Below are 27,712 nucleotides of genomic sequence, written 5' to 3'. Positions count from 1 at the left end.
TTCTTCCGATCCCGAGGTTGTCGCCTGGCAGTTCGCCGTCGAGCAGCCAAGGCGAAACGTGCGGCCGAAACACCGGAGCACTTCACGCTACGTATATCCAGGCATAGCAGAGCTAAGCCACTGCCAATTTTTTTCACCTGACGCTACGAAACGCATTCTGGGCGTCGTATTATTTTTCGAGGACAGGCATTGCTAAAGCGACAGGAAAGGGAAGAGACAGGCTTTCGCTTCGTGCTGCCGGTTGTTCGTTGTTCCGGCTAGCGCTGTGGAGGGGAAGTTGGAGAGCGCTCGATTCGCCTGCACTCAATGCACCAGTTCGGCAAAGTTCTGCGGCAGCGGCGGTGCGGCGGGTGTGTACCGCTAGTTCCGGCACTTTGAGCGCAGTTTGGCACTGTCTGCTTCCAAAACGGATGGTCGAGTGCAGGCCTGGTCGCCGCTAGCCTTTGCGATGGCAATGAATTGCAGCCAGCTGTTTACAGCCTACATCAGCGGCAGCCAACCTCTCGTATCTCATGAAGAAATGTGCAAACAGCACATCACAATAACATGTTGCCATGAACCAGCCTCGATCCGTTTCTTTGGAGAACTCGAGCAGCGTTCTAGCTTGTTGACGAGTGAAAGTTACTTGAGTCTCCGCCGTTTATCACAACCCGCAAACCATCATCTGCTTCCATGGCGGCCGCAGCTGCACTATTTCAGCACTAACCATGGAGCAGGTGCAGTTTTCCTGAACTAGACTCGCACTTCTTTCAAACGAATGCCGTGGTTCAGAGGGCGCCATGTTCCACCGCTGAAATGAATCCATGTGGTATATAAGTCGGGTACAACTCAAGAACGAAGCAGCACATGCCCATCAAAGGAGACCGCCCAGCCAATCGCGTCGACCGAACAGTTTTCTGTTCGGTCTCCACAGGTGCGCCGCGACAGCAGTGGAGACTGAAGCTGCCACGACCGTCTGTTGCCGAATATGACCCCACCTGTAACATTCAGCGCTTTTGCGAAAAAGACGCTCTCGCGCGGATCTGTGCGAAAGGTGAGCAGCGCAGCCCTCTCCCCCCCCTCCCCCTTTAGTGGCCAGTGCAGCTGAGACAATAAACGGGGGCACCACACCTACTAGTACCTTCGCCTTTCTCCCTGTCTTTTCCCCTGCTCCAGCTCAGGTGCTCCTAGAGACGATGGCGGATGCCGGGGCAGCAAAATCTTTTCCTTTCTTTTTGCGTTATTATTCTTTTAGCCTTATCCCGAACAAAGGACATCCACTCTCGGCTACACGGGGACAAAACGCCGTCTCCTTCCTTCTATTTCGCTGGCTTGGCTGCATGCACAGCCACAGAAATCGACGTGACTGGCTGGAGGGCTCCCTCTGAGTTGCATGTGCCGCTTCGTTCTTTAGTTGTAACCGACTATAGTGCTGTGAGGTCCCCTCTTCGGGAACTGGCACAAAGGACCGCCCCTTCCCCTTGCTGCGCGCCCCTCCTGCAGGCGGGGTAGACTAGCGCCGCAGGAAAAGGAATTCTCGGAAAATGATTACAAGCACGTTATAAACGGTGTTTACATGACGGGTTGAGTGGAGGATTTGAGCTGAAAACCGGTTACTGGGTTCATGTAAACGAGTCGGATCCGGGAGTCGAGGGAGCGAGTCCAGTCAACTCCGCTGCAGGGGGTGGGTTGACTCACTCGACCCCAACAACGATAGCACGTAAACCGGTCTGAGTCGGGTTAGTGGAAGGAGAGGTGATAAATGCGAACCTGTTATTCGCTGGCGCCGTAGCGCCTGCGAGGCAGCCGTGCATGCCGAAATCTTCCCGGCTGCCACTGCCCTTTCCCGCTGCGCCGTTCGACGCTTGGTGCCGCTGCTATTGAACCGGTCGCGACTCGCTAAAATCGAGTTCATGTAAACATGCAGTCAAGTTGGGCTGACCTTGCTCAACTCGATCTCCTGGCTCGACCCGCCGAAGTCGGGTTCATGTAAACGAGGCTACAGTTTCCTGACAATAGACGGTGTGAAAATAGCAGCTGTTTCTACAGTTTCCAGGTACGCGCGCGGGGACACGCACGCATACACACACACATACGCGGGCGCACTTTTTCAATCTTTGATCCAACCAAATCGAGGCAAATCGACGCAAGGCAAGAAAGATATACATTTCAGCACGCGATGGAAAATTCTGGAGGGAATAAGCAACCTAATGATGCAAACTGGATACAAGAAAGACGTACGTCTAAAATGAATAAGAGCACGAAGTTGAGGGTCCAAACGAGAGAGGGGAGGGGGTCGCCCTAAGTGCCTGCAGAACTATCGCTTTGTAGCCGACCCCTTTTTTTTTTTGGCAGCATTCCTGCACACCTCGCCCCCCCCCCCCCCCGTTTTTCTTCGTACAATGTCTATAAAAAAGTCTCGAGTCCACCTCGTGAATGGTATGCATCTGTATACTGCATTTTTGTGAGCCTTGGCAAAATTCCGTCGAAGTTGATCGGAATTGGTTGCAAGGTGCCGCCGCATGTACGACGAATATTTGCTTCTGAGGTAAACACATTCCGACACCCTGCGGTGCTAACCCTTTCAATAGCAATTTCACGTCTCTTGCGTAATGTCGATTCATCTCAAGAGTAAACAGAAATTGACAATTGCCTACTTCTCTCTACCTTTTTCCTTACCAACCATACCAAGGTTGGACAGGCATACGCTGAGCGTTGACTAAATTGTATAGCTGTCTTTGTTATAGTTTTCTTATCATAGATGCAATATCATTTGATAAAAAAACATATTTTTTTTTCAGCGCTATAGTTAGCAGGTTACACTCTAGACCAGGAGTGTTCCGACTACTACTAATATTACTATGCATCAACAGTGACGAAGTGATTGAACGCGCAAAAGACGAGGGCAGAAGGAAGGACACAAGAAAGGCACCGATTTCAACTATAAGGTTCATTGGAAAAAAAAAAAAAACGCTAGAAATATATACATGGGACATAAACATAATTAATTTTCTTTATTTCACACCTTCCTTATTTTTGGCGTCCGCTTCCTCTTTTCGCTTACTTACTAATTTGCTCTGTGCAATTATGTCGACAATTATCACTAACTCTCCCAAGTTTCCACTGTGTCGACGTTGTGCCTTTTGCGATGCGGGCTGGGCAGCATTATTTTTTCTTTTTCTTTGCTCCCACTAATATATGTCACGACATTGAAAACAGGAAAGTCTGTAGTCGGGTAAAACTCAAGAACGAAACGGCACATTCCCTCAAAGGAGGCCCTCCAGATAGTAACATCGACGGTACAGCTTTCTGCGGCTATTTAGCCAAGGCTAAACAAGAGAGAGAAGGAAACGGTCCTCTGTTCCCGTGCTGGCATCCTTATCCCGAACAAGGATCACCCCACCTCTGACGCCATTTGGACAAAGACGGTACCCTCTTTACCCCAGCTTTCCAACTTTTTCCCTTCACCCTTCCGGAACCATAGACCGAATAAAGGAAGCCCCACTCTCTTTGGCTTTGGCGAGGGACAGGCAGAGAAACAAGCATGCGGAACCACCCCAGCCAACACCTCCCCCCAGGCACGACGGGGACTAGCAGCCGGGCTTGCCATGGTTCGTTTGTCATCCTCTGAAGGCAGGCGCAGCAACAAAAGAAAAGCCTTCACGCAGCACGGGTGCACGGGTCAAGAAAGGACCGACATCTCAACCAAAACCAGTCTCGGGTCGCTGGGGGCAAGACGGGTTGACACTTTCTCAGTGATGGATCAGTGTCGTAGCCTGGTGGCAGAATATGAACTACTCGCAAGATGGCGGCAGTGGAACCGCCACCTTAACACACTTTAAGGTCCGAGTCTTAGACTGCAGTCATTTTTGGGGCATAAAATGTAATATATAATATAGTTGGCACACACGTTGATTTCCTCTGTTACACATATTTTGTTTTATTCGTGCAATGGTCTTATGAGAGCGGCAGGAAAGAAACACATGAATATAACGCGCTGTAATCTGGCATGTTTGTTGTCCGGATTCTGGATGGGCTAGGAACTTGACTTGCTGTGCTATTAGGATAAAACATATTTACTGCGCTCGTGGCATAAAATAACTATTATGCAATACACTGCTTTTTCACGTTGGGAGAGCGCCCCAACACTCTCAAGGTTAGGTGATTTGTAAACATAAATACCCCCGAAAAGCAGAAGATTCGACAGCCGTCGCCGTACCTCAGGGTTAGAGCACCGGACGCGTAATTCGGAGGTCGTTGGTTCGGATCCCAGCGGCGGCATGTGGTTGTTTTTTCTTCTGCTTTTCTAATCAATTAGCTTTAAGCGATAATATATTCAGTAATAATCTAAACCAAACAACAGCGCAAAATAAATAAATAAAAATGAAAAAATCCCCTGTGCCCCTGTGTTTCTGTGGCTGTTGGCTTCTCTTATATTTATAACGAGCCCCTCATTACCCTTCCCTTGTTTGCTATTATATATATATATATATATATATATATATATATATATATATATATATATATATATATATATATATATATATATATATATATATATGCATATATATATATATATATGCAGGACTTAGAACCAGCGAGAAAAGAAAAGTATGCAAAGGATGCTATATCTGAAATTAGTTTTGATGTGAGAAATGAACATGTATCTGTGTTAACTCGTCGCAGACTATTTATACATATTAAGATTACAACTGAACGCACAAAAAAAGAAAGAAAGATATCTAGCAGAAAAACCAAAAAATCGCGTCAGCAGCTCCAAAGGGCCAAATACAATCGGGTGTACACAAGTTCACATAATAGAAGCAGGAAAATAGACTATGACAAAAAGATACAATACATCCGCTGGAAAAAGCAGTTTGTGTCGGAGAAACATAATTAAACCCATATGTCTTCAAGAATAAGGTATTTCTGTCACTTGCATTTGCTAAGGTTATGTATATCTATATTTTTATTTTGTAAGAAATTCAAATATGTAGGCATGTGGTATTGCAGCATGTGCCGACCATGATTAGTGCGGGAAGAGGGTATAGACCAGTATTCTCTGTTGCTGAATATGTAGGGCACTTCTAATGGTCGATGTAAATTACATAAGTTGAGGAAAGCTTCGTTGTTAGTTTGAACACTGTTTGTACTTCATAACAAGGTTAAGTTTATGTATGTGGTGTATCGGGAGTACATTAAACGAAGCAAAACGTTCTCTTGTATGGGCGTCATATGAGGCATTTGCTACATGACGAATTGCTTTCTTTTGTAATAGTATTAATTTGGTAAGGTTGGATTGAGTTGTGTCCGTCCATACAAGACTGCAGTAGTTAATATGGGGAGCGAAAATTGAATTATAAAAAAAATCTCTGCCTCCCCCGCAACCGAGAGTAGAGTAAGCATGAAATGCAGGACGATGCAGAAGCGTACGCGGACACGACGAGACGCAGGCCTGACAAGAATATATATGCAGCGCGTTCGAAACTGTCTAAAGTGCGTAGAGGCGGAAGCGTTTTCCGCACCACTTTGCCGATGTGACACTGGATTACGTCACACATAATTTATGACGAAGTAATGACAAATTACTAATTAGTGATTAATTACTGATTACTGACTAAACACTAACTGCTTATTAGTGACGCTTAAGCTTCGCCTTTAGGAGTGGAACGCGGCAGCGTGTTGAAGCGCTGCCAGGCAGTCCACGGAACGCCACCACCCGTTCGGCGCGATGCCTTGCCCTTTGAACGCAACGCTTTTTGAGGAAAGGAAATGGCGCAGCAATTCTCTATCTCGGTGGACACCCGAACCGCACCGTACTGGAAGGGAGGAACGCCACCACCCGTTCGGCGCGAAGCTACCGGCGCTTGTATGCCGGTCCTGTAGGAGGGCTTAGAGAGTCTCGTTAAATCTCGTAAAATCGCGTACGGTGCCCGGATGTTCTCGTTTCAGTGCCCGGATGAGTGGAATTCAGTGCCCGGATGTTGGCTCTCGGTCTCGGCGTGACGTCACCACATTGCCGACAACGGGCGCTAAAAGCATTTCATGCTTAAAAGTGTGCTGCTAGTGTGCTGCTTCCTGTGTGCGGTCCAGCGCACACAGCCGTGGTAGCTCCATTGTCTTTGTCCCTATCTGCATGCACTGTGGTAATGTCTTTTCTTCCCTCGCGATGACCATAATCCTGGCAGGCGCTTAAGACGAACAGACGCACCTGTTTTGCACACCACGTACCGGACGATGTTTAGCAAATTTAAACTCCAGTTTCTAACAGCATATAAATCATGTGTCAATTTGCTTTGAAGGCTCATATATGGAAAAGAAAAGCTCTGCGTAAACATGGCATTGTAAGAAAGAAATACTCGGCCATTGGTTTAGAAACAGCTTTATTCAAGATATCAACAAATTACCAACGCGCAAACGCCAGGACTTGCCACTTGCGGACAGTTGGTGATGTATACAAGGTAACAGAAACTGCGTGTACATTGAAGTTTGAGCGATGGCGAGGTGGTCTAAAATGGCAGTGCTATGCGAAAACACAAATAATAACGCCAACTCAAACTCTCAGTTTGGTAAAACGCGCAGTACAACAGTGCGCAAAACAAGCAAACAAACAAAAAGCAACTGTATGTACATGACATATACAAGCGATCGGAGTGAGTATATTAAAGTGCAAGTTAACAGTGCCGCACCTACGCAATATACTTCCTTTATGCCGACTGAGAGTAACATCGTTAGTAGTTTTATTACATTTTTGAAGTTCAAAAACTAATAAAAATGAGCAGAGTTCTTGCGCTTTTCTTTCGACAGCTTGAAAAAGTTTTTTTTTCTGAAGAATTGAGTATCCTTTCACCGGAATGTTTTATAAGCTTAAGTTCACTCTATGTCACTACAGTTTCACTTATCGACCAATCAATCTCAAATACTTCAGTAAGTTGAGGAACGTTGAGGACACAAAAGTGATTACAAATAGAGGATAACGCGTTATTCGTTCGAATCAATGGTGAATGTAACGTTGAATGCATTTCTGTAACTGCTTGTATTTGAGAATAAACACAGCTATTAAGTCAATAGGAATAGAATTACCCTTAAATGAATCAAGTGGTCTCGCTTGGAAACGCCTTTAATTGGATAAATGACAGGTAAAGACGTTAAAGGTAAAGGTTCAGATACAGCACGGGTATCAGCTAGCATTCAGCGGCGATAGTCAAACGGTACTGAGCATTTGGATCGATGAATATCGTTTTTAGGTTACGCATGGCGGGTCGTATCCAAAGCAGGCAGAGTTTCGAGGGCGTCTAGCGTCAGACCTTATGCCCTCTATTGTCCGTTTCCGCGACGCACTTTGGTTACCGAGCGAAGCCCCTTCGAAGCCGGCTTGGTGCGAACATCCGGGCACTTGGGATCTGAATGAAAAAAAAAACGAGAGTTTAAAACAAGGTGTGCAAGCGGCTTAAAAACAACAGGATTAGCGGGCTCGTCCAGATTACCTGCTTTACAACAGAGGCAAGAGGGGGGGGGGGGGGGGGGGAGAAAGAAGAACGCCCGGTGAGTTGTCGCCCTAATCGGCTCCGAACAGCATTTACAAATATTTCTTTGTTTAATTACATTGTTTATGAACACAGCCTTTAAATTTTACTCGAATACTCACAAAGACCACCTCTACATACATGTCGCATTACAGCATGGCCATCAAAATTTTTAAGGGTCATTTTACTGTTTTTCTCTAAACATTTGCTGGAGAATCATGATTTGCAGTTGCGAGGTGCATGAGATGCTCGAAAAACTACCGATCACGAAGCAATGATTGATTCTGAGTATATTTTATAGTTTTCTTTTAACTCGTTATGTGGAGCTAGGTTACGTGCACTGGAAGCATTATAGTAAAATTAGTTCAGATCAATGTGCAGCGTGAAAACCGCGCTTGGCGTCCTGAAGAGGGTACTAAACCATAAAGCAGTGATTATACAACGAGTTAGCCTCGTGTCCTAGCAAAAGAGAGCGCTCGCATAGCCTTTAGCACATTTCTTTGGCTTTCGCACGGAGATGTTTAGAAGTAGTCAGAACTTTGTCACCGCTATCGTCGCACATAAAACGGAATCGCACAGAATTCCACATTCAAAGCAGAATATAGCAAGTCAGTTTAATGCCAAAGAAAAGCTTTTTCACACCCAACAATTCTGGACGAAAGGATTTTTGAGCGGGAAACCTTTTGTGAGCGCAATTTTTTCATATAATTAAAGATTTCGCTAAAACAATCAACGAACCGCAGATCACCTGACGGCGGTTTTATTTTTTTTTTCTATTATCGTTTTTGCTATCGCTCAAAGCGTTCCGCTTTGGTTTTCTATGGGAGTCTTAACGGTTCGATGCGATTGATAGAGACACTTTAAAAATAATATTAAGGCGGAAGCCTTTAATGCCTCATCGTTGTAAGCAGGAGTTGTCGACAGAATTTGTCACGCTTTTCAATTGGTCGAAATGGTCGTGACGTCACAGTGCGCGAATTTCAAACGGGGCCAATTGTACTTTGGCTAGAGCCGAAGAGGTCGCCGAACGACATCGTCGGTCGGCCACCTGGCGTCCGGCCTAGAAGAGGAGCCCACCGCGGGGAGGGGAGCATCACCCCAAATCCGCGCATAAGACCTATTCTTTAATAAAGTTTACCTCCTCCTCCAAGTAACCATGCAACCAATTAAAGGGATGGTACAGTGATCCTTCAAGTAAGTGGGACTGAGTTTAGTTAGTTAAACAATTATTTTAATTAACCTTTCTATTCATGGTTTGGCTTATTGGAATTTAACGTCCCGAAGCAACTCAGGCTATGAGGGTGAAGGGCTCCGGAAATTTCGACCACCTGGGGTTCTTTAACGTGCACTGACATCGCACAGCACACGGGCCTCAGACTAGTAAGTGCCCGGAGAGCGAGGCAAGCTCAGCTTTATACCGCTGCTGTAGCGTCACGTGGTCAGCTGCAGCGCCTCTGATGTGGAGCCTCCACCGCCGCGGCCGACCGCGCGAGCCGGCAGCCCATCTCTCCTCTGCTGTGACGTCATGTTGTCACGTGGTCAGCCGCCGCGCCTCTGATGTGGAGCCTCCACCGCCGCGGCCGACCGCGCGAGCCGGCAGCCCATCTCTCCTCTGCTGTGACGTCATGTTGTCACGTGGTGTCACGTGGTCACGTTAAAGGTGAATGGTAGCTCCACCGCCGCGCTCGACGGGCTGTAGTGTAGCTCTAGTAATATGCTTCGCATAAAAAAACTGAGAAGGGAGCGCGCACGCAGAGCGTCTCGTGACGTGATCACGGCGGGGGGGGGGGGGGGGGGGGGCGAACCACCTCACTCAATTTTACTATTTTTTACTTTTTATGGCTAGGGTTCAAGGCTGTCGCCGTACGCTCCCTCCGCAGTTTCTTTTTTGTTGTTCCTTCATGCGGGTTTGTAGGCATGTGCAAAACAGAAGGCGCTGCGGAAAGCGTTGTGCAGACGACGCGACGCCAAGGCTACGCCCAACCTTCTCCCGTCAGTCAGAACGATGCACCAATAGAGTGCCTTTAGCGAAAGTAACCCCCATGATGTCAACGAGGTTCAGAGTAGTGGGGCGGGGCCGTTTTTGCTGAAGGAAAGAACGAGCGGGCTTTGATTTGAATTTTCGCAGCTTTTCGGGGCGCGCATGGCTCTAGTATTTTGCAGAGGTTATCTTCGATGCCTCATCTATGCAGTTGGCTTGTTTTTCAAAAGTGTCCGGACCCTGCTCAGTGGCCCTTTAAGGCTTCCGGCTCACCACACTATGGGTCAACAAAGTGGCCCCCTGAATTTTTTTTTGCAACATATCAGAAGAACGGACCATTACGTTCAAAATTTCCGTAAAAATATGTTATGTTGTCCAATTTTGAAAATTTTTGTTCGAAACTGTTTGAGATGCAATAGCGAGAAAAGGCCGCAGACAGAAGAGCAAACACACGTTATGAAGAAAGGCAAGTGTGTTAGCTCAAGATATGCAACGAAATTCTTCTCTACGTGATCGAGGAAGCTTGAGGTCACGTGTACGTCGTATGCGCTATGCGCATCATCTTGTAAAGAAAGTGCTAAAGGGAATCCGGAAGTTCTCAAAGAAAACATTGCCCAAGCTGCACTTTTTTTCTTTTTCCCCGTGGTGCTCTAATTATACCGCTTATAAGGCAGTTTGTCGGTATGCCATGCACACGATAATGAAGCCTCGCCAGAGAAACAAAAAAGCCAAGGTTCACGCGAAAAAACCTAGCTATTTGGACACGAGGCGGCGTCTTCTGAGAGACGCAGCCTAGGAGTTCCTGGACAGAGAGCAGCGATGCGTTCAGCGGTGCTCTTATGAGCGATTCAGGCGACTTTTCTGCACTAGTGAAGGAACTAAAAAGGAGCAAATTTTGCACGACGCTGTGGGAACACATCCACCTTTTGCCTTTCAATGGGAACAGTATGAAGGAAAAAAAAAGGACTACACACATCGAATTTTGTGTTTCTTTCTCACCCGCCCTACTCGAGCGCCACAGTGTGGCGAGGCGGAGGCTCGAAGAAACGCTTCCGCTAGCGCAATTAGAGGCGCCTTTTTCGTCTCCATTATGCTGCGTACTAAAACGCGTAGCGCTAGCGCTGGAAACAGGAACTGGGAAGCGCATGTCTACACTGCTCCTGTACTTCCGGAGAGCGAGAAAAGAAAGAGAAGTTGTTTGCGCCTTTTATAATGCTTTCTTTCTTTTTCCCACAAGTGATCTTCAACTTCACACTCACACGAGCAGAGACGAATAACCGAGCTCTGTCTGATGCCGCTACGCGGACATTCGGGACAGGTTCCGACTACATGCATAGTCTTGTGATTTAATTGGTCGTGATACTATGATCGTAGGAGTAAACACTATCGGTCCTAAAGTTTTATACTATCTCGGACCCATGGTCCTGGGCAAACGCTATTTAAAATCAATCGGTGAGGAGGGAGTAGGATCAATTTTATTCCTAAAAAGCCACGAACTGTAATAAAGGGGCGAAGGGCAGCAAGGTGCGTGAAGTGTATCAATTCAGCAAAATAAAATATGAGAGGTAATTGGAGAGGAGCGAAGCAGGGACTAGCTGCAGTGTAGATGAACGCAAATACTTGGCAAAAAGGATTCTAACAGAATGTGGTTGCTTTAACTCCGGGCGATTATGTGAACCAAATGAGAGCCGCGGCAGCAACCGTGTTGGGACGAATAGACAATCCACCCCCCCCCCCCCCAAGGAAAACAGAGAGAAACGTAATGCAATGGGGCGATCGGCAGCGAGGGAGTGCATAAACGTACGACGCGCTTCAATAAATGTTGGAAGCGGAGTCAAGAGTCCGCGTTGCGAAAGTACTTGATTACCTCTTGGCCATTTTAAATTCAGGAGCTGATGCTACTGCCTAAGCACCGACGGCTCTTCAAGATAAGATGTGGTGGCAAATATTCTATTTCCCTTTCGCTGCTGCTTTTTAACGGAAAATGAAGTAAAGAATGGACCACGATCTCTTTTTAACTGGCCGTAATCTGCAGCAGTCTGCGAGAACAAATAAGAATGGTAACAGTGCGAAATAGCAAAGAAAAAAACATTCACCTGTGGTTATGAAGTGTTTGACGCCAAGTAACATAATTTCCGGGCTACATAGTCTGCACCCAGTGTTTAGCACGTACACGTGCTAAACACTAAGGGTTTCAGTCTAAATGAAAAAGGAAATTTTACCAGACTTCGCACCCTGAGCATGTAGTAAGCTGAGGCTTAGGGGAAGAATTATGGCACAAAAATTATTGTGCATGCGTTTATTTGGGTTTGATAATTTGTTTATGAGCATTATACTATACAAAACAAACCGAAAAAACTGTCGCCATCACTGTTTTCTTTTCGTGAAACATGCCTGTTTTTGTTATCTATACAAAACGATTTTGCGGCTGCACTGCTCGCGTTCAGCTACGCGCCTGCGTTTAGGAAGGCACCTCCCAAAGGCTCCCCACATGCTCTGTTTTCGTTGTAGGGGATAGCCGCGCGAGCAATATCCTTGATTTCTAGGCAGCTCTTGATGCCAGTGAGCCGGGTGGTATCAACGCAAGCACAGCATGATGATTGCGAAAGCATGAGGATTGCGAATACCATGAGAACCGCGCAACCTCCTGCAGAAGCGCGTGTCAACACAATAACAATCGTTAATTTGCTTTAAACGACAACATTTTTGATTAAAACAAGAACTCTATACTCCGACCGCACATGCCCTTTGAATATAACTCTCCTTTTCGGCGTGTGGCCAGGTTTTCTGCTCTTCACCTGATCCGATTCCCGTTCCGATTTTTCTGCCGATGCCTTGCATACTGACCTGGAGTGCGCTCCCTCCAGGCTTCGAGGTTCAGAGCCGGTATCTCTGAGCAGTTGACGACGCCACCCTGTTGGCGCTCGGGCAAAGTGAACACGTCACGTGTGACGTGCGTGATATTATCCCCGTTCTCACAGAGCACCCGGGCCAGCGAGGACCGCTTCAGTTCCTCTCGCTGCTCGTTGGTGAAGGTGCCATCGTTCAGGTACCACAGTCTGCGCACAACCGAGGATGCGAAACATCATTACAAGTGAAAGTTATTGTTTCATTAGGAACTTATTAGAGCTAAAAGAGCTGTGTAGAGCTCAAAGAAAAAAAAAACAAACTTTGAGATAACTGCAGCGATCTGCATTGGAGCAATGCGAAAGGAAAGCGTCCACATACTACATCGACGTCCGAGGCTGTTCTGACGTACATCTACTATATCAACGTCCATGGTTATTTTGACGTCGAAGTGTATTTTTTCGCGTTTTTTGCGTTTAATTAATTAAGCAATTATACCTCCTCAATTAACTTTTTCCCACTGGAACAAACATTTTATCAAACACTATCTGTCAAATCACACTTTCACCCATATTTTTAAGAGAACAACGCAATCTTGCGGACAAAATTCGCGGACATGTTTTGCGTACACTTTTTGCTGACGCGACATAACAATAAATGCTCCGGCATTAGAAAAATTATAAAACTACACTCTGGCAACGATAAAAAAATGGGCAGGAATTCTGGAGCGCATTTTTTTCAACGGTATGTAGTTATGTTAAATCAGCTATTTCGCATATCATAGGTTTGCATCATAACAATGAATATATCCGCATATCTCAATTCCGTAAGCCTGCAGTTTTGTGCTGTCAGTTGTCAAAAACGCACCTTATTTGTTTTCCATGGCGTTCGTACTACATTCGGTGCGAGCACAGGACCAACTTTGAAATCAATATTTTTGTGCGCATCGGAAGTCTAGACCATTCCCAATCAATATGTTCATTACAGTATCTTACAAAATTACACAGTTGCCTTAAAACTAAACCTGATGTCCAAGACAGCTGAAATTGCGTTGTAATGGAGTATTTATTGTGTACATGGCTGGAAGAGTTCTTACAAGAAGCATCAGAGAACAAATGACTTTGTACTGGTACCTCGTAGTACAGACATCTAGGTGCCATTAAACACTGTAAGTAATCACCTCCATTAAAAACTTAGGGTCTACGCTTTCCTGCTGTCGAGAAAAAACGTACTGATAGCGGCAATGCAAGCTTAGAGACAGGGATGGCATCAACAGAAGCTACAGTGCTGTAGTGATGACAAAGGCTTATGAGACGAATTCACACTTTGCGCCAGCGCGCCTCCTACTTGCAGTCAGCACGCTCTGGCTACGACACGCGTCAGCGTGGGGAAAACCCATCCTTCGAAATATAAAAACTGTTGGCTGTTCCACACTTCATTCGGCAGACCACACTTCAGTGAGTATGACTAAGAGTAACGCGTATTTCTCAGAAGCGAATCAGATTCATGGTCATTTTTCTCAGTTTTTCACCCAGTCCAGGTGAAATAGCCACATCATAAGCCAGATCCTCAATTGTAGCCTTTGAAAATCACATAATTTAAAAAAAGAACGTTATCAGTGTCAGTAGCTCCGGGCCTTTGCTCATTGTATTGCGCTACATCTCTGACAACTTGCAGCCACTGCTTGTTTCTTTCATTTTGCACATCAGCTTTTCAGGAATTGGAAGGAAATTTGGGGTTGTAATACTGAAGCTAGTGATACCCATGTAATGGTACACTATAACTTTGACCTTCCTTCTGCCCTGAATTATGTTGCTAGCCGGTTATCACTATATAGTCTGATGTGATGCCGTAAATTGTCAACTGCCGTTACCAGCGGCATTTAGTGAGCCCATTTTAAACAGGACACAAAAATTGAAACCATGTAGTATGTAGAGCAACTACTTGCTTTGGGAGCAAAAAAACATCGACGAATACAAAAAACAACCACCACAATGAGAATGCCCCGAGTTAGCTGTTTGCAGGATATTGCCTTTCTAACAGAGTTCAAAATGTGAAGACCTGTAAACGTGTATTACGCTCTAAGCAGAAAGGGGTAAAAAGAGAATAAGATATCCTCTGGCTCAGGAACTTTTATAAAAGAGAGTGCGCTGGAGGTCACCTTTTTACTTTTATTTAGGCGTATCAGAGGTAAAAGTGTATTTAAAAAGAAGCAATGCTTAAATCCGGCGAAAAACGAACGCGGAGCACATTAAAGGTGCAGTGAAGAGGAATCTGAACTCGTCTCTTTGCCGCGGGAACTCCATCTACACGTTCCGAGCATTCTTAAACACTGCGAATTATTGCCCTGTGTGGCCGATTTCCCTAATTAAATCGGATTAACATCCGGCTCCCGTCTTTTTTTTTTTTAAATTCTCCCCGTACGGTGGGTGGGGTCGACCAACGCGTGGAGTACCTTTCAGCCAGCCCCGTGGAGGCTTGCCGCTCTGCCATCGGCGGAGTAATACGTAGTAATCCATAGTAGCAAATAGTTCGCGCGTATTTTTATTTCTGCAGGCTTATTTTGCATCTATAGTATCTGCGAATGAAACTATTTATTCATGGAAACCTAAAAAACCAAATAAAGCTTAAGCAAAGCCTCCACGGAGTTGGCTGAAAGGCACTCCACGCGTTGGTCGACTCCACCCACCGTACGGGGAGAATTAAAAAAAAAAGGCGTGAGCCGGATGTTAATCCGATTTAATTAGGGAAATCGGCCACACAGGTCAATAAGTCGGAGTTTCGAAGATTGCTCGGAACATATAGATCGAGTTCCCACGGCAAAAAGACGAGTTCAGATTCCTCTTCAGTGCAGCTTTAAGCAGTGCTACCTTACTTTCAGCCTTGACTTCGTTTATTTATATGTTATACATAAATTGCTTGCTGCACGTCACGTGCGAGGTAGGTTTTAAGTAAACCTTCATCAAAGCTCTAGCGTGATTTCTGGTAATAAAGCGCCTTTGCAGCAAACGTTAGGGTTAGACGAGGACGAGCTAGTCAGGCAACGAAATGCTTGCTTTCCCCACGATTTGGTAAGGAGAAAGCAGAAGAAACGCGGATGGCGAGCTAACATTCTTTTTGTATGTATCAGGCTAAGCGTTCCTTATATTTTGCATATATAGATAAAAAAATTCGTTTGAGCTAGTTGGTTGTGTGCTTATCTTTTCGCTTCCAACTCTTTTACTCACCTTTTGTGTGTGTTTAGTTTCTTTTTCTTTCATTGCTTTTCGAACATTCCTTGCGCAACCTGCAGCTTACCTCACAGCCTCTGCTACTATTCACACGAAAGTAATTGGCTATTAAGCATTGTTTTGCGCTAAAAACAGCCCACACGCACTGAACACCAAAACATTTGAATGGAGCAGTGGAGTTGCTGATGTGCATCTTGACAACAAGTTGCAGACATCGAAAACAGAACACATGCAGAATATTCCGCTCCCAACGCTTACAGCATTTGTAATTGGTCAGATGTTTTGGGGAATCCTGCGCTTGGGTGGATGCCAATGAGTAATTACTCCCTTATAGCATTTATAATTGTGTGACGATTTCGTGTCATAAATTTCCGCGTTCAAACTCGAGGTATTTATACTTACCGGTCACCGTCACGAAGTCGTGCGAACTGTAGACTTAGCAGGCATGTCAACGTCGGTCCAACCTTGGAACCAGGCAGAGGTTCCTCACTGATAGCGCCTACCCATATGTCGATGTTGTCTGAGGAAAAGATGAAACATGTGGCTAAGTGTTCCTGTAGAAAAGTATTCTTTCACTTCGTAGGTCGACGTTAAGAGTTAGAGATTTCTTTTTTCTTATACTGACTAAATGTCCGGTACTTCGGCTCGCAGCTCCTTACTAAAGGACAGAGAAAAATAGCAGACCCGCCGCCATCCTAAGTGAAGAGAGGGCAGAAGTAGGCGTAGTTAGCGCACCTTGTCCGCAGTGCTTACTTCTCCGGCATATATTAGCGCCAGTGCACTGCAACATTAGAATGTACCGGTTGGTCCAACTGACTCAATAAGAATTATTACTACAACAAATGGAGTAATTTTGATAATGTATTTCCTTATTATTAATAATAAAACTGCAAACATTAGTGGACTAGATATACACTTATAAGGTACAGGCGCGGACAAAAGTAAACGGAGCACGCAACTGTCTTCGAAAACTTTTCACGCGTCACCTAATTGAAATTTCCAGCAGTGGTACGCGCATGCAGGTAGCGGAGGTTGGTGGGCTTCCTTGTAGATAAACAATGCTTCTTCATTTTTTGATGGAGAAAGTGTGATTGCACTTCGAACGCAATGACGTGCCCCGTTTACTTATGGCCGCGCCTGTAACTAAACTTCAAAAGTGGGGCCTTTTGGTGTTGTGTCGTTTATACGCGGAGTCTTTATTCACTATAATCGAATCCACTGCAGTTATAATGTATTGTGGAATTGTCTGGTCGTAGCAGCATAGTTCGACAATATACTTTATCACAGCGAAGTTTTCGCCTCCTTCATGCCATTGAAGAATCCTTTTGTCAACACTTAAAATGCTCGCATCCGAATTTCATGTCAGCTTTTTTCTGTCGTTTTCCTTTTTTTTTTCTACGACACTTCCTCCCCCTCTTTTATTCCCCCTTACCTTCCCTTAGCGCCCTTGTCAAGCAAAGAAGCATGCAGGGAGCGTTAAATAAAGTGGCAAAACTTTCTCCTCTTCAGTACAGACCTTTCTTTCTGCCTCTATCGGAACGATGGAATACACAAGCCTGAAAGTGAAAAATTCATTTAAACACTACGCGCCGCGAGCGGTGGCTCGGTGGTTATGGTGCCTGACTGCTGAGCCGAAAGACGCGGGTTCGATCCCGGCCGCGGCGGTTGAATTTCTTTGGAGGAGAAATTCTAGAGGCCCGTGTACCGTGCAATGTCAGTGCACGTTAAAGAACCCCCGGTGGTCGAAATTTCCGGAGCCCTCCACTACGGCATCTCTCATATTCTTAGTCGCTTTGGGACGTTAAGCCCCATAAACCAAACCAAACCTTAAATACTACGCTTCTGATAGAATGAATGGGAATGATATTTGATATAGCACTGAAATGCGGTTTATATATGACGTTTTAATTAGATTGCGTATAGTGGCTTGCATTGCAGCTCATATAAATGTAAATATACCTTAGCATGGAACTTTGGTTCACTGAGTAGGACTGAAGGTTTTCTTACTACGAACTTGCCTTTACCACTGATGTCGTCACTCCCATTATATATTTAACCCAGTTTGGTTGCCACCGTATTCTGATTCTGAGCCACAGTCACCCCATAATCAACTAAACTATGTCAGCTAGAGGAAAAATGTTTCTCCAAATGTTCAGATAGTATACGCCTGTCCTGCGACATCCGAGGCCATCGTATAGCAACAAACTCTATAGCCTGGACTCAGCATCTGACTTTCTGCCCCCCGCCTAAGCTGTCTTTCATGTGCTGTCCCAAAAGAATATCGGCTATCTGCTCGCCGCTTTACAGACCCTGCCTAAAGCTGTGTTTTTAAAATTTTCAGGCAGGACGTTATTCCCTACAGTTTGTTCCCTAACCTGCGCGATTATACCTTTCTGCTCTGAGGCCTAGCTTCTTACTTTCCTTTAAAATACGGCCGTGCTTTTCCGATTTTATTGACGAACACCCGGCATATTTTGTGTAATGTCCAGAGAACCCGTAACCCTTTAGTTTTGCTTGCCAGCATAAAGTTAGATGAGAGAGTTCAGCATTTAAAATCTCTGAGAAAGAAAACAGAAGTACGGAACAAAAGGCAGAGGTTACAAAGAAGATATAACTGCAGCAGCACCTCATCTTGTCTGCATTGTCTGTTAAGTAACTTTATTACAGAGTCCCTATTTGTTCTATCAAGTAAAGGGAGATCTAAAAAATTGCTGTGGCTTAGCTTGGTTAAGCCCGGTAATTGCGAAAGCAATATCCGTAGCTACGCCATGGTTCAGCTGGTAGTGTAGCTGGTGGTGGTGCTTGTGGTTAGACTTGTGGTGATGCATTGGTCATACAATCCAATCCAATCCAATACAATATAATTCAATCCAATCAAATCCATTCTAATCCGATTAAATCCAATCAAATCCAATCCAATCCAAACAAATCCAATCCAATCCAATATGCTAATATGGTAGCTACCGGCCTCGCTACGCGACGGGCTGAAAGTGCAACTAGTGTGGCTTTCGCAATAACATATTCAACTGCCACCAGCACTTCTATGATCATGGCTTAGCAACTGAAGTACGACTGTATCATGGTGGCGGGAAAAAAATTTTCGTTGTTATATTACTCATCACGCAACCGGGCTAGAAACGCTAAACTCCCCTTTAGGAAAAACTGGCAGAAAGTGCAGATACCACTTTGCTAAATGCGCAAAGCGTGTACTTTTCTCTTTCAGGAAAGAACCCTTCCTTACGATTTACCGCTTCCCCGGAAACGATATGGTTACTGATAAGGAATCGCATATTGCCTTCATTTTCTTAAAAGCACCCCGACACAGTTCCTCTGGCGTTCGCCACGGAATACGAGTGCGCGAGTTCAGTTCCGACCGCTACGGCTGCATTTCTATTCAGGCGAAATGAAAACATGGCAGTACGTTGAGATTTCGGTTCACGTCACAGTGCCGCAGGCGGTCGGGTTTAATCGGCAGTTCTAGACTGGGGTGGTGCTCGAAACCCAGAGCGCCCCTTCTGATTGTAAAAGCCACGAACAACAAAAAAAAAACACTTCCTTAAAACCGTATGAATCTCTTCCACGCTGTTGGGGCATCTAGATGATGAATTTCAAGCACCTATTACTCTTTTGATGGGTATAGCTTGCAGGCGGCTTATCTTACACGCAAACTGCTTTCCATTAAAATTTAGCTCTGGTACAGGGGAACTATCTAATAAGCTTAGTACCTTAGAAGATCTTCATGAAATTTAAAGATTTATGCATTCTTTCACTGAACCCAGCTTGAGATAATAGCATACTTTTTCGGAACTAGCTGTTTTTCTGTTCTAATGCGATGAATAGGCGTAAGAAAATGAATGGAGGTAAAAAGAAACAGTACTACAACTCCAAAAGAGGGAAATTGGGCTCCACTCAGTCCTCTCACAAAGGCAGTCTCCTTGCGAAAGGCACTTGCAGCATTTATAAGAACAGAGAGAACTCCGTCCGGTTATTATTCTAAGTTAAAATTGATTATTTCCCGCTTTCTCGGTATGTTAGTTACCCTGAAACAATTACTGAGCACAACACATCAACTCCTCCAGTCAAGCACTCTCTTTAACACATGAGCCAAATGATACACTTCTATATGCAGCTGAGAACCCACAATCACGCTCGAAATTTGGCGAGCCCTTTCTGGCGGCTTTTACATGTTCGCACCCTCCTCTGGCACAGGTTCCTGCGTAAGCCGGTCAAGAGTTGGCTATTGGTTAGATTCTTTCAGACGTCAGGTCGCTACCATGAGAGCGGCCAATCTAACTAGTTGCTCTGGCCGGTAAGGAAGCTCCGCCCCTGGGGAAATTTCCGAGCGCGTCTACTGTGCGGCCGCCGGAGGAGAGCTGACCTTTCAGTATTCAAAAAGCGACTAAAGGAGTGGTAAAGGTACGCAGACGCTGAAATTCAATTTTTAACAACAGATAACTAGGCTTCTACAAAGCGGAATAAACAAATTCTTGCTGGAGGATATTCGTGAAGCGGAGTCTTTTAACATCCCAAGCATACCACAACTTTATTTAGAGGCCCTTTCAGAGTTCCTTTAATGTATCTCGAGCAGCGAAAGAAAAAAAAAACTCAGCAAATTGAATTAAGAGTTGTTCCCGCATTCCGATTGAAATTTGTAAAGCTTAGTATTGTCATTAATTGAAAGGAACCCCGTGGGAGCTCAGTCTGCCGTTTCGACGCACAGAGGTCGACGCCGTCGATGGGCACAGTTACATCAAGGGACTGCAATATGCCTAGCTTATGTCCTGAGTGATAAAAGCACTGCTCACCTGGTGTCTTGTAGAGGCGCTTCAGCTTCTCCCTGAGCTGCGCGCTGGTGATTTCATGGCGCAGGTCTTCGAAGCTCACGGCTGTCGAGAGGCTGCAGAACTGGCGCCAACTGTTGTAGCCGGGCATGCCGTGGTCCCGACCGCGCTGGATGTTGAACGAGGCCAAGTCTTGGGCAACCACCAGGGCAGGCTAAGGAAAATAAAGACACACGCTCGAAATCAGCGACTCTTTAGAGAAAGAAATTTTCAAACTTCTCTGCCTACGTCATGAAGCGAAAATATACGCGTAGTTTTAGCCCCGCGACATCGCAAATATTGGGAAAGTTTCTTGCACACCGCCCAGACGATGTTTTTCGAAGTTGGTGTGCACTTTACTGTGAAACATTAATGGGAAGATAGCACATGCGTCTTCAACGAAGACCCGCAGTGTTTCTTGTTTTTCTTGTTTCTGTAGTTAATGTCTTTGTCCTCTGAATAATGATTTCGTTCCTGGTTCAGACGTTAGGAACATTACAAAATCAACACCATGAAGGCTTCATATTTCTTTTCTAAAAACAGAACTCACATCTAATCAACCTGCTTGCAGCAACAAGTGGCTTTATTGCCAAAGCGATTAGAAAATCCGAAACTGGTAAAATCTGTGCATTATGACTGTGTAATTTATCAGTGCTGAGAAGCCCCCTTCCCATAGCAAGTTGGCAAAGGACCGCCTCCTTGCCTTTCCTGCCTAGCCTCTGTTGCAGTGTCAGAAAAAGTTGTCCGCGAGTATAATGAATGAATAAGTCACTCAAAAGCTATAGGCACCAAATGCTCGCTTGCATGCTTCCCTCTCGCAAATGATTCGTTAGACACTAGAATACATGAATCACCCTGCGATATTCCTCTTGACATTGTTTCGGTTTCATCAACCAAACGATGGCTATGACATGTAGTTGATCTTTAGGTCGCCTGAGGCACAGAAAAAAAAGCAGCAATATAACCGTGAATCATCGTTTGTAGTTATTCAAGCTCATGAAGCAGGCTGGTTTAAAGGTGCAGTGCAGATGAATCTGACTCGTCTTTTTGCCGCGGGAACTCGATCTACACGTTCCTAGCATTCTTAGAAACTTTGGCTTATGGCTCTGTGCGGCCGATTCCTGCAATTAAATCGGATTAACATCCGGCTCCCACCTTTTCTTTTTTTTTTGAATTCTCCGCGTACAGTGGGCGGAGTCGACCAACGCGTGGAGTGCCTTTCAGCCAGTTCCATGGAAGCTTTGCTTTCGCTTTATTTTGCTTTTTTAGATTTTCGTTAATAAATAGTATAGTTCGCAGATAATACAGCCGCAAAATAATCCAGAAGAAATAAAAATACGCGCCGACTATTTTCTACTACGGATTACTACGTGTTACTCCACCAATGGCAGAGCGGCAAGCCTCCACGGAGCTGGCTGAAAGGCACTCCACGCGTTGGTCGGCTCCGCCCACCGTACGCGGAGAATTAAAAAAAAAGGTGGGAGCTGGAAGTTAATCCGGTTTAATTAGGGAAATCGGCCACACAGAGCAATACATCGAAGTTTCTAAGAATGCTGGGAATGTGTAGACCGAGTTCCCGCGGCAAAAAGACGAGTTCAGATTCCTCTTCACTGCACCTTTAAGGGTTGTAGTGAATTAAAACTGCGAATAACATTCGGTTCGAAGCCATTTGAAACGCCTAGCACTCGCGCAGAGAATAATAGGTATGAAAGCGTCGTCACATGGAATATTGCTCTCGGAACGCAATTAGCGTTCCAATGGCAGAAGAAGTACTCCTTTCCCCGGGGTGCTACTGATCTACCGTCCCTGCTCCGCAACCGTGCTCCTGTTCGCCCACTGGAAGGCTTCATAAATGATAACTGAGTGGTGCTGATCGAACGCGCATCACATCATTCGCTGCGGTGTGAAAGCTTTCATTACGCCAGGTTGGTTAAGCTCGGACCTTACAGCTGCATATGACCTTGGTATGTTTTGCTGTGACGCTGACTGCAGGTTTAGCGGCAGGCAAACCCTGCCGAAGAAATGACAGCGATCACTCACTGCGTGCCCCAGCGTAGAAGCGTATCCAAGGAAGAGCTCATACGGCTCTTGACAATACCGTTAAATAGATAAGAAAATGCGCAAAAATTTTCGGAACAAGGAAACCGCTAAAAAGCTCATCTCTTGGCGGTCCAAGCATGTAGCTGTGAAGTTAAACATGTGCTCTGCAATTCTCAGTTCAGTCTGCAGCTGTAGGAAGAAAAAACAAAGTGAGCTTTTCCATTGCCGCCGTGTTTCAATAATGTTTGCCGAAAACTGAGCATTAAGTTCTGGTTGTATGGTGGTTAATTATCTCCATCGACACAGCAGCGGTAGTCAGCGGGATCAACTCAAATACAAATACCGTAAATACGCGTTTGGTCGCGGAAGAAACAACCCAGTTAGAACGCGGATTTTTGACCACAGCGTTTCATACTGCTTGAACACAGTCGTCGCTGAGGGCGAGGCCATTTTTGTACAGGTGAAGATCGTATTATGTGATCTCTTCGGCTCTTTTAATACTGTCCCTATATCACCCGGCTTCTTAAAAACCACCGGTATTAAAAGTAACAGTGTTTCAAAGAAACGTCACTGCATAATAATTTACCCGGCTTTTTGCACTTGTAGGGCCACCGCTTTTGCAAGGCGGCTGATTTCTGGCGTTGCAGACACTCAGTCACAAAGTAGCTCACATTTTTCCTCTGCAGGCTAAGCAGCGACGTTTAATTGGCCCTGGTACTCAAGGATAAGTCCCTGGCGGTGAAGTGTGCGCCAAAAACTTTGACACACATACAAAACCTCCGATTCACTGTCTTCACCACCCATTTTTTATTCTGACCAGGATATCGGTGTCAACCTTCATGGAGGAATTTCTTGGTGTACAAGGCTCGCTATACACTCTGAGGGGTCAGAGCATTTCTCTCATTTCGCATTTCGTCTCCATGCCTCTGGAAAATATAAAGGATTAGCGTAAGCCGCGCATACCAAGAAGCAAACTAGTGCTTGGCAAGAGGCTTTACCCCAAACCCGCTTACGCAGCCATCCGGTGGCCCACACGGTCCACTTCCTGGCATTTCTCAATCTCATTTGCAGGCGGCGGTAGAGCACTGATCGTAACAGAGAATAGAAGCATAGATCATCACGGGAGCGCAATGGGTAAGAAGTACGGCAGGCTTAATTTTAGGAATGCTATTTGCGCTGGAGAGAAGAAGTTCAGGCGGACCTAGAAAAAAAATTCAGGGGCACTTTGGCTCTCTTAAGTGCTGCTAGGCGAAAGCCTTTCCTGGCGCACTGTTTGGCATTGACTCTGAGACTGTTTGTACTGTACTACTGCTTTACTTGACTACACACTTTGACTACACATTACAACTGCACACTTTGACTGCCTACTTTGACTGCTCCTTTAGCACGACTCTCTCTCTCTGCTTCGATGAGTTCGATTGTATCCATGGCTCTGTTCGCTGTAATGAGGTATGTAATGTGGTCACCCACGGACGCCTTACGCCCCTGTCGGAGTGGGCCACAACTGATTTATTAATTGTAGTGTGCTCCAAAAGGGGGCGTCAGGCATCCGTGGGTGATCTAATTATTTTGAATCCGCGCACTCTGACGTCCTAACCATTTCGACCAACCGAAAAGCGTGACACCTCTGCTGACAACCTTGTGTTGACAACCTTTTGTCGACAACCTTCTGTCGACAACGACGAGTCATTGAAGGCTTTCGCCTTAATAAATCAGAGCGCTGATTGCACATTAGGATCAGGTTCTCACAGCAAAATCACAATGAAGGCAGTACACAGGGACATGGGCTTGGTAACTGTTGTGTTCGTCGACGAAGCGACGCCAGGCCGCTCCAACAGCCTTTGCCTCCTACGCGCATACTCGCCGCCCGCTTCCCAGAAACAAGCGCGGGCCGGCCGCTCCAACAAAAGCTAGCACCCACAAAAGCTAGCAGGCGTCTTCCCTGACAAAGTGCATTCTTGCACACACTCTCTCTCTCTCTCTCCCTCTAAAGAAATAAACCCCCAGTCTCAACCCAGCAACCGCCTTGAGAGGTTCCTCGCACGCGGGGCTGCCACGCCCCGCACCAACGCCGCCATTAACAGTAACGTTTCAATCGCGGGAAGCACAAAGTGAAATGTGGTATGAAGAACGCCTGAGGAAACTAGAGGAAAAGAGACGGGCGCTTACTATATTTAAGTATTTGTACAGAAACAATGTTAACACACAGGAGCTGAGAAAGGACTAGGATACTGATCAGCAAAAATTCAGGAACCAGGAACGAGGAAATAATGAGCGTTAAACGCCGGGAAGATAGGCACAGAATGAGAGGAGGATTAATTCAGTTGAAAAATTCGTACCCTGGACTTGCGTACAAAATGAAAAGCAAATCAGCAAGGAATCGTTCTATGATTCAAGAGGCCGCGCTCCAAGCTTCGAAGCAAGAGCAGGGAGTCTTAGAACTTAAAGCTAAAACAAGACATTTACACAAAATGATAATGCATGTCAAGTGTGTGATAAACCTGTTTAAAGATTAATACATTTTACAAGAAGATAGCAGTATCGGCCTTTATGTCGGCGGAAACAATGAATATCCCTGAGGCTATCGTTTAGAGAAAACAAAGTTAAGTGAAGGTAAGTGTGTTAGGCGTCAGTAGAAGACGATTGTAAGACTGGTGTTTTGAAAGCAGGGCAGTGACGTAAAGATACAAGAGTAGAATTACAAATTCGCTTAGCGTGAAATTCAACAGAATTTGTTTTCCTGTCATAAAGATGAATTTCCTGAGAGTACCTGGAAACACCGCATATTGGTTTCGTGAACATAAAAAATATAGCTCAGGATAACGCTCCACCAGCCCATTTCAAAGAGGACTTTATTGACATCTATCCATCTGTTGCGAATAAACTAGAACCGCAAAAATTGCTAGAGGCTATGGTTTTTTTTTTACGAGATGCATCAAGCCTAAAATAATTGCAAATTGAAAATTGCTTGTATTACCACACCGAAGAGCCACATGGGCTATGACGGACGTTGCAGTGGAGGGATGCGGATTAATTTTTACCACTTGGGGTTCTGCAGAGTACGCTAATATCGCACAACACGCGGGTAACAAAGGCGCCATTTGCGTTTCGATTTCATCGAAGCGCCGCCACCGCGGACGGGATTGACGCGGGTCCTCGAGCTCAGTAGCTGAGAAAAAAAAATTGTGTATCAGTATTTGGGACGTAAACTTTCTTTTATGTTGTTGGCAATCGCGTAGTGGTGAATCAAACTAGTTGCGCTTGGTCGCTGTTGTAACTTGCATTTTGAGCCTATGAATTTGTGCAAATATATCATTATCTGTAGCGTGGCTTTTTGGGCTTGTTGGTACATACTTCAAAGACACTGTAGCGCAGCAAAAGACGAGGACACAAGAAACGAGAGACGAACACCACGAGCGCTAACTTCCAACAAACTTTATTCTCCTGAAGCATCACACTTTTATACACCAGAAAACAGTAATCACACGTGCGAACAGTATCAATTTCTTAGAAAAACGAGCTCTTTATCTTCATGCCTATCATTATCTGCCGTCCGCTGTCCATAGACTGAAAATGCAAGTTACAACAGCAAGCTGCCAACCGCAACTGGTGTGATTCGGTAGCAGGAAATTGCTAAAAACGTTGCAGAAAGTTTACATAACACGTATTTCAATCGATGCCGAAAACGACAGCGCATGAAGATAGGTCCCGCCATCTAGGGGAAAATGAATAAACAACTTTTGAAAAATTTTAGGAAAAGGCCACGGAATTGATGTCACGGCTGAAAAGGTCTGGCTCCTATGATGACATGTCACCTGAAAGACACCTGAGGAAGTCATATATGCTAAATATAATACGTGAGTGTGTTCAGCTGTCAAGCTGAATTTGATCAACACTGGTCTCAAGCTCGACACACTGGGTGACCGTTGCCACCTGTCGCAGGATAAGGAAAACGTCGCTTGAATTTGAATTCGCGCCGCTTTACTGAGAGCATCTTGCTTCGCGAATGTTCGCGGTTAAGCAAACGGGGCTGACGGTCAAGCCCTACACAGTTTATGCTTCGGGTCTTGGTTTCGCAATTTGATGTGGCAATGAAAATATCTTAAAGCAGTGTTCAAACATTAAACGAGGGCGCTATCAAAGAGGTGTTTTTTTTTAAGCAATGCATTACAGCATCAGTTCTGAAGGTTATGAAGACGACCGACTAGAAGCTGCCTCAGCAACTACATCCCCATTTCTCCTCCTATTCCCCAACACCGACCGAGTACCATTCCTCTCTTGAAATAAAGGCTTTATTATATTTATTCAATCCATACTCTCTAAAGCAACCATAAGAACGGGATGGCTTCACTGCTGCTACGAGCTCTACAGAGCGCCCGCTCCCTTGATTATCCAGACCGGATGCGAACGCCAATAGAAATGTATAATAATTTGACGCTGCTCGAAGCAGAAAACTGTAAATAACTTTGTTTTTAGGTTCCCGAGTGGAATTTTGTTAACCATATCACTCACTAATTTCGAACTTCTGGTTCATTCAAGCTGCCGTACTTTAATCTAGTCTTCATTACATGAATTAAGGGAGCTTTATAAGCTCATCTTATTGCAAGTTACTTAGTTCGAATTAACGGTGGTCAAACTTCGTATAATTCAAACAATGTTTCGGTTTCCTTAGGGTCCAAATTACCGAAAATAAAACGGTACAATTGGCCAGTTCTTGTGGGCTCACGTGCCTACCTCGAACAGGTGGTCGGTGAGCTCGGAGTTGAGCAGTTGGTCAGCTTTGCGTAACTTGGCGGGCGCGATGAGCAGGCCTCTCATGAGCGGGTCGATGCCACCCTCCCTGAGCATGAGATGGGGCGCGAAAAAGGCCTTGCGCAGAGGAACGGGTCCCTCCCTTACAGGCCGCCAGTCGGCGCCCAGACGAAGCAGCACCGGGTTGATCAGGAAGTGGCCGAAACGCATGGCGGCCGTTGCGAATACGTTGACCACCGACGGGTTCAGCTGGGGGTTGTAGCCCCTGCGTTAAGCGTGAAGAAATGCCTTGAATACCTAAGTTAACGTTTTTGCACAAAGCCCTTCATGCTCCGAACCATTCTACAAAGTGCGCAGCGCCTTCCTGATCTTCATAGCAAATAACCTCCACAGTATTCTATTTACGAGCCCGATATAATGATGATATTGCCGTCCCTACTCCCCACATAAATTCTTGCTCGCTCACTCACTTAGTACTGACTCAATTACAAGATTTTCGCCTGGCAAAGGTACAGCTTAACAATGATTTAAATCCTC

General features: G+C 45.4%; 1 protein-coding gene across 1 annotated transcript in view; it reads right to left on the bottom strand.

Moving 5' to 3' along the window:
• Positions 1–6,345: 6,345 nt before the first annotated feature.
• Pxn (Peroxidasin) overlaps positions 6,346–27,712 on the bottom strand; it is a 72,507-nt gene continuing 51,140 nt past the window's right edge. Inside the window, exons 19-23 of the mRNA XM_089552852.1 lie at positions 27,158–27,440; positions 20,369–20,558; positions 15,966–16,083; positions 12,334–12,545; positions 6,346–7,382 (exon numbers count right to left, since the gene is read on the bottom strand). Coding sequence (XP_089408978.1) covers positions 7,297–7,382; positions 12,334–12,545; positions 15,966–16,083; positions 20,369–20,558; positions 27,158–27,440 — 889 coding nt within the window. The 3' untranslated portion in view covers positions 6,346–7,296. The remainder of the gene's footprint in view (positions 7,383–12,333; positions 12,546–15,965; positions 16,084–20,368; positions 20,559–27,157; positions 27,441–27,712) is intronic.

Source organism: Amblyomma mixtum, chromosome 7, assembly GCF_055824585.1.
Source record: "Amblyomma mixtum isolate Tamu chromosome 7, ASM5582458v1, whole genome shotgun sequence".
Lineage (NCBI taxonomy): Eukaryota > Metazoa > Arthropoda > Arachnida > Ixodida > Ixodidae > Amblyomma > Amblyomma mixtum.
Note: the sequence above shows the minus strand (reverse complement) of the source record. Positions and strands in the feature narration are given on the sequence as shown.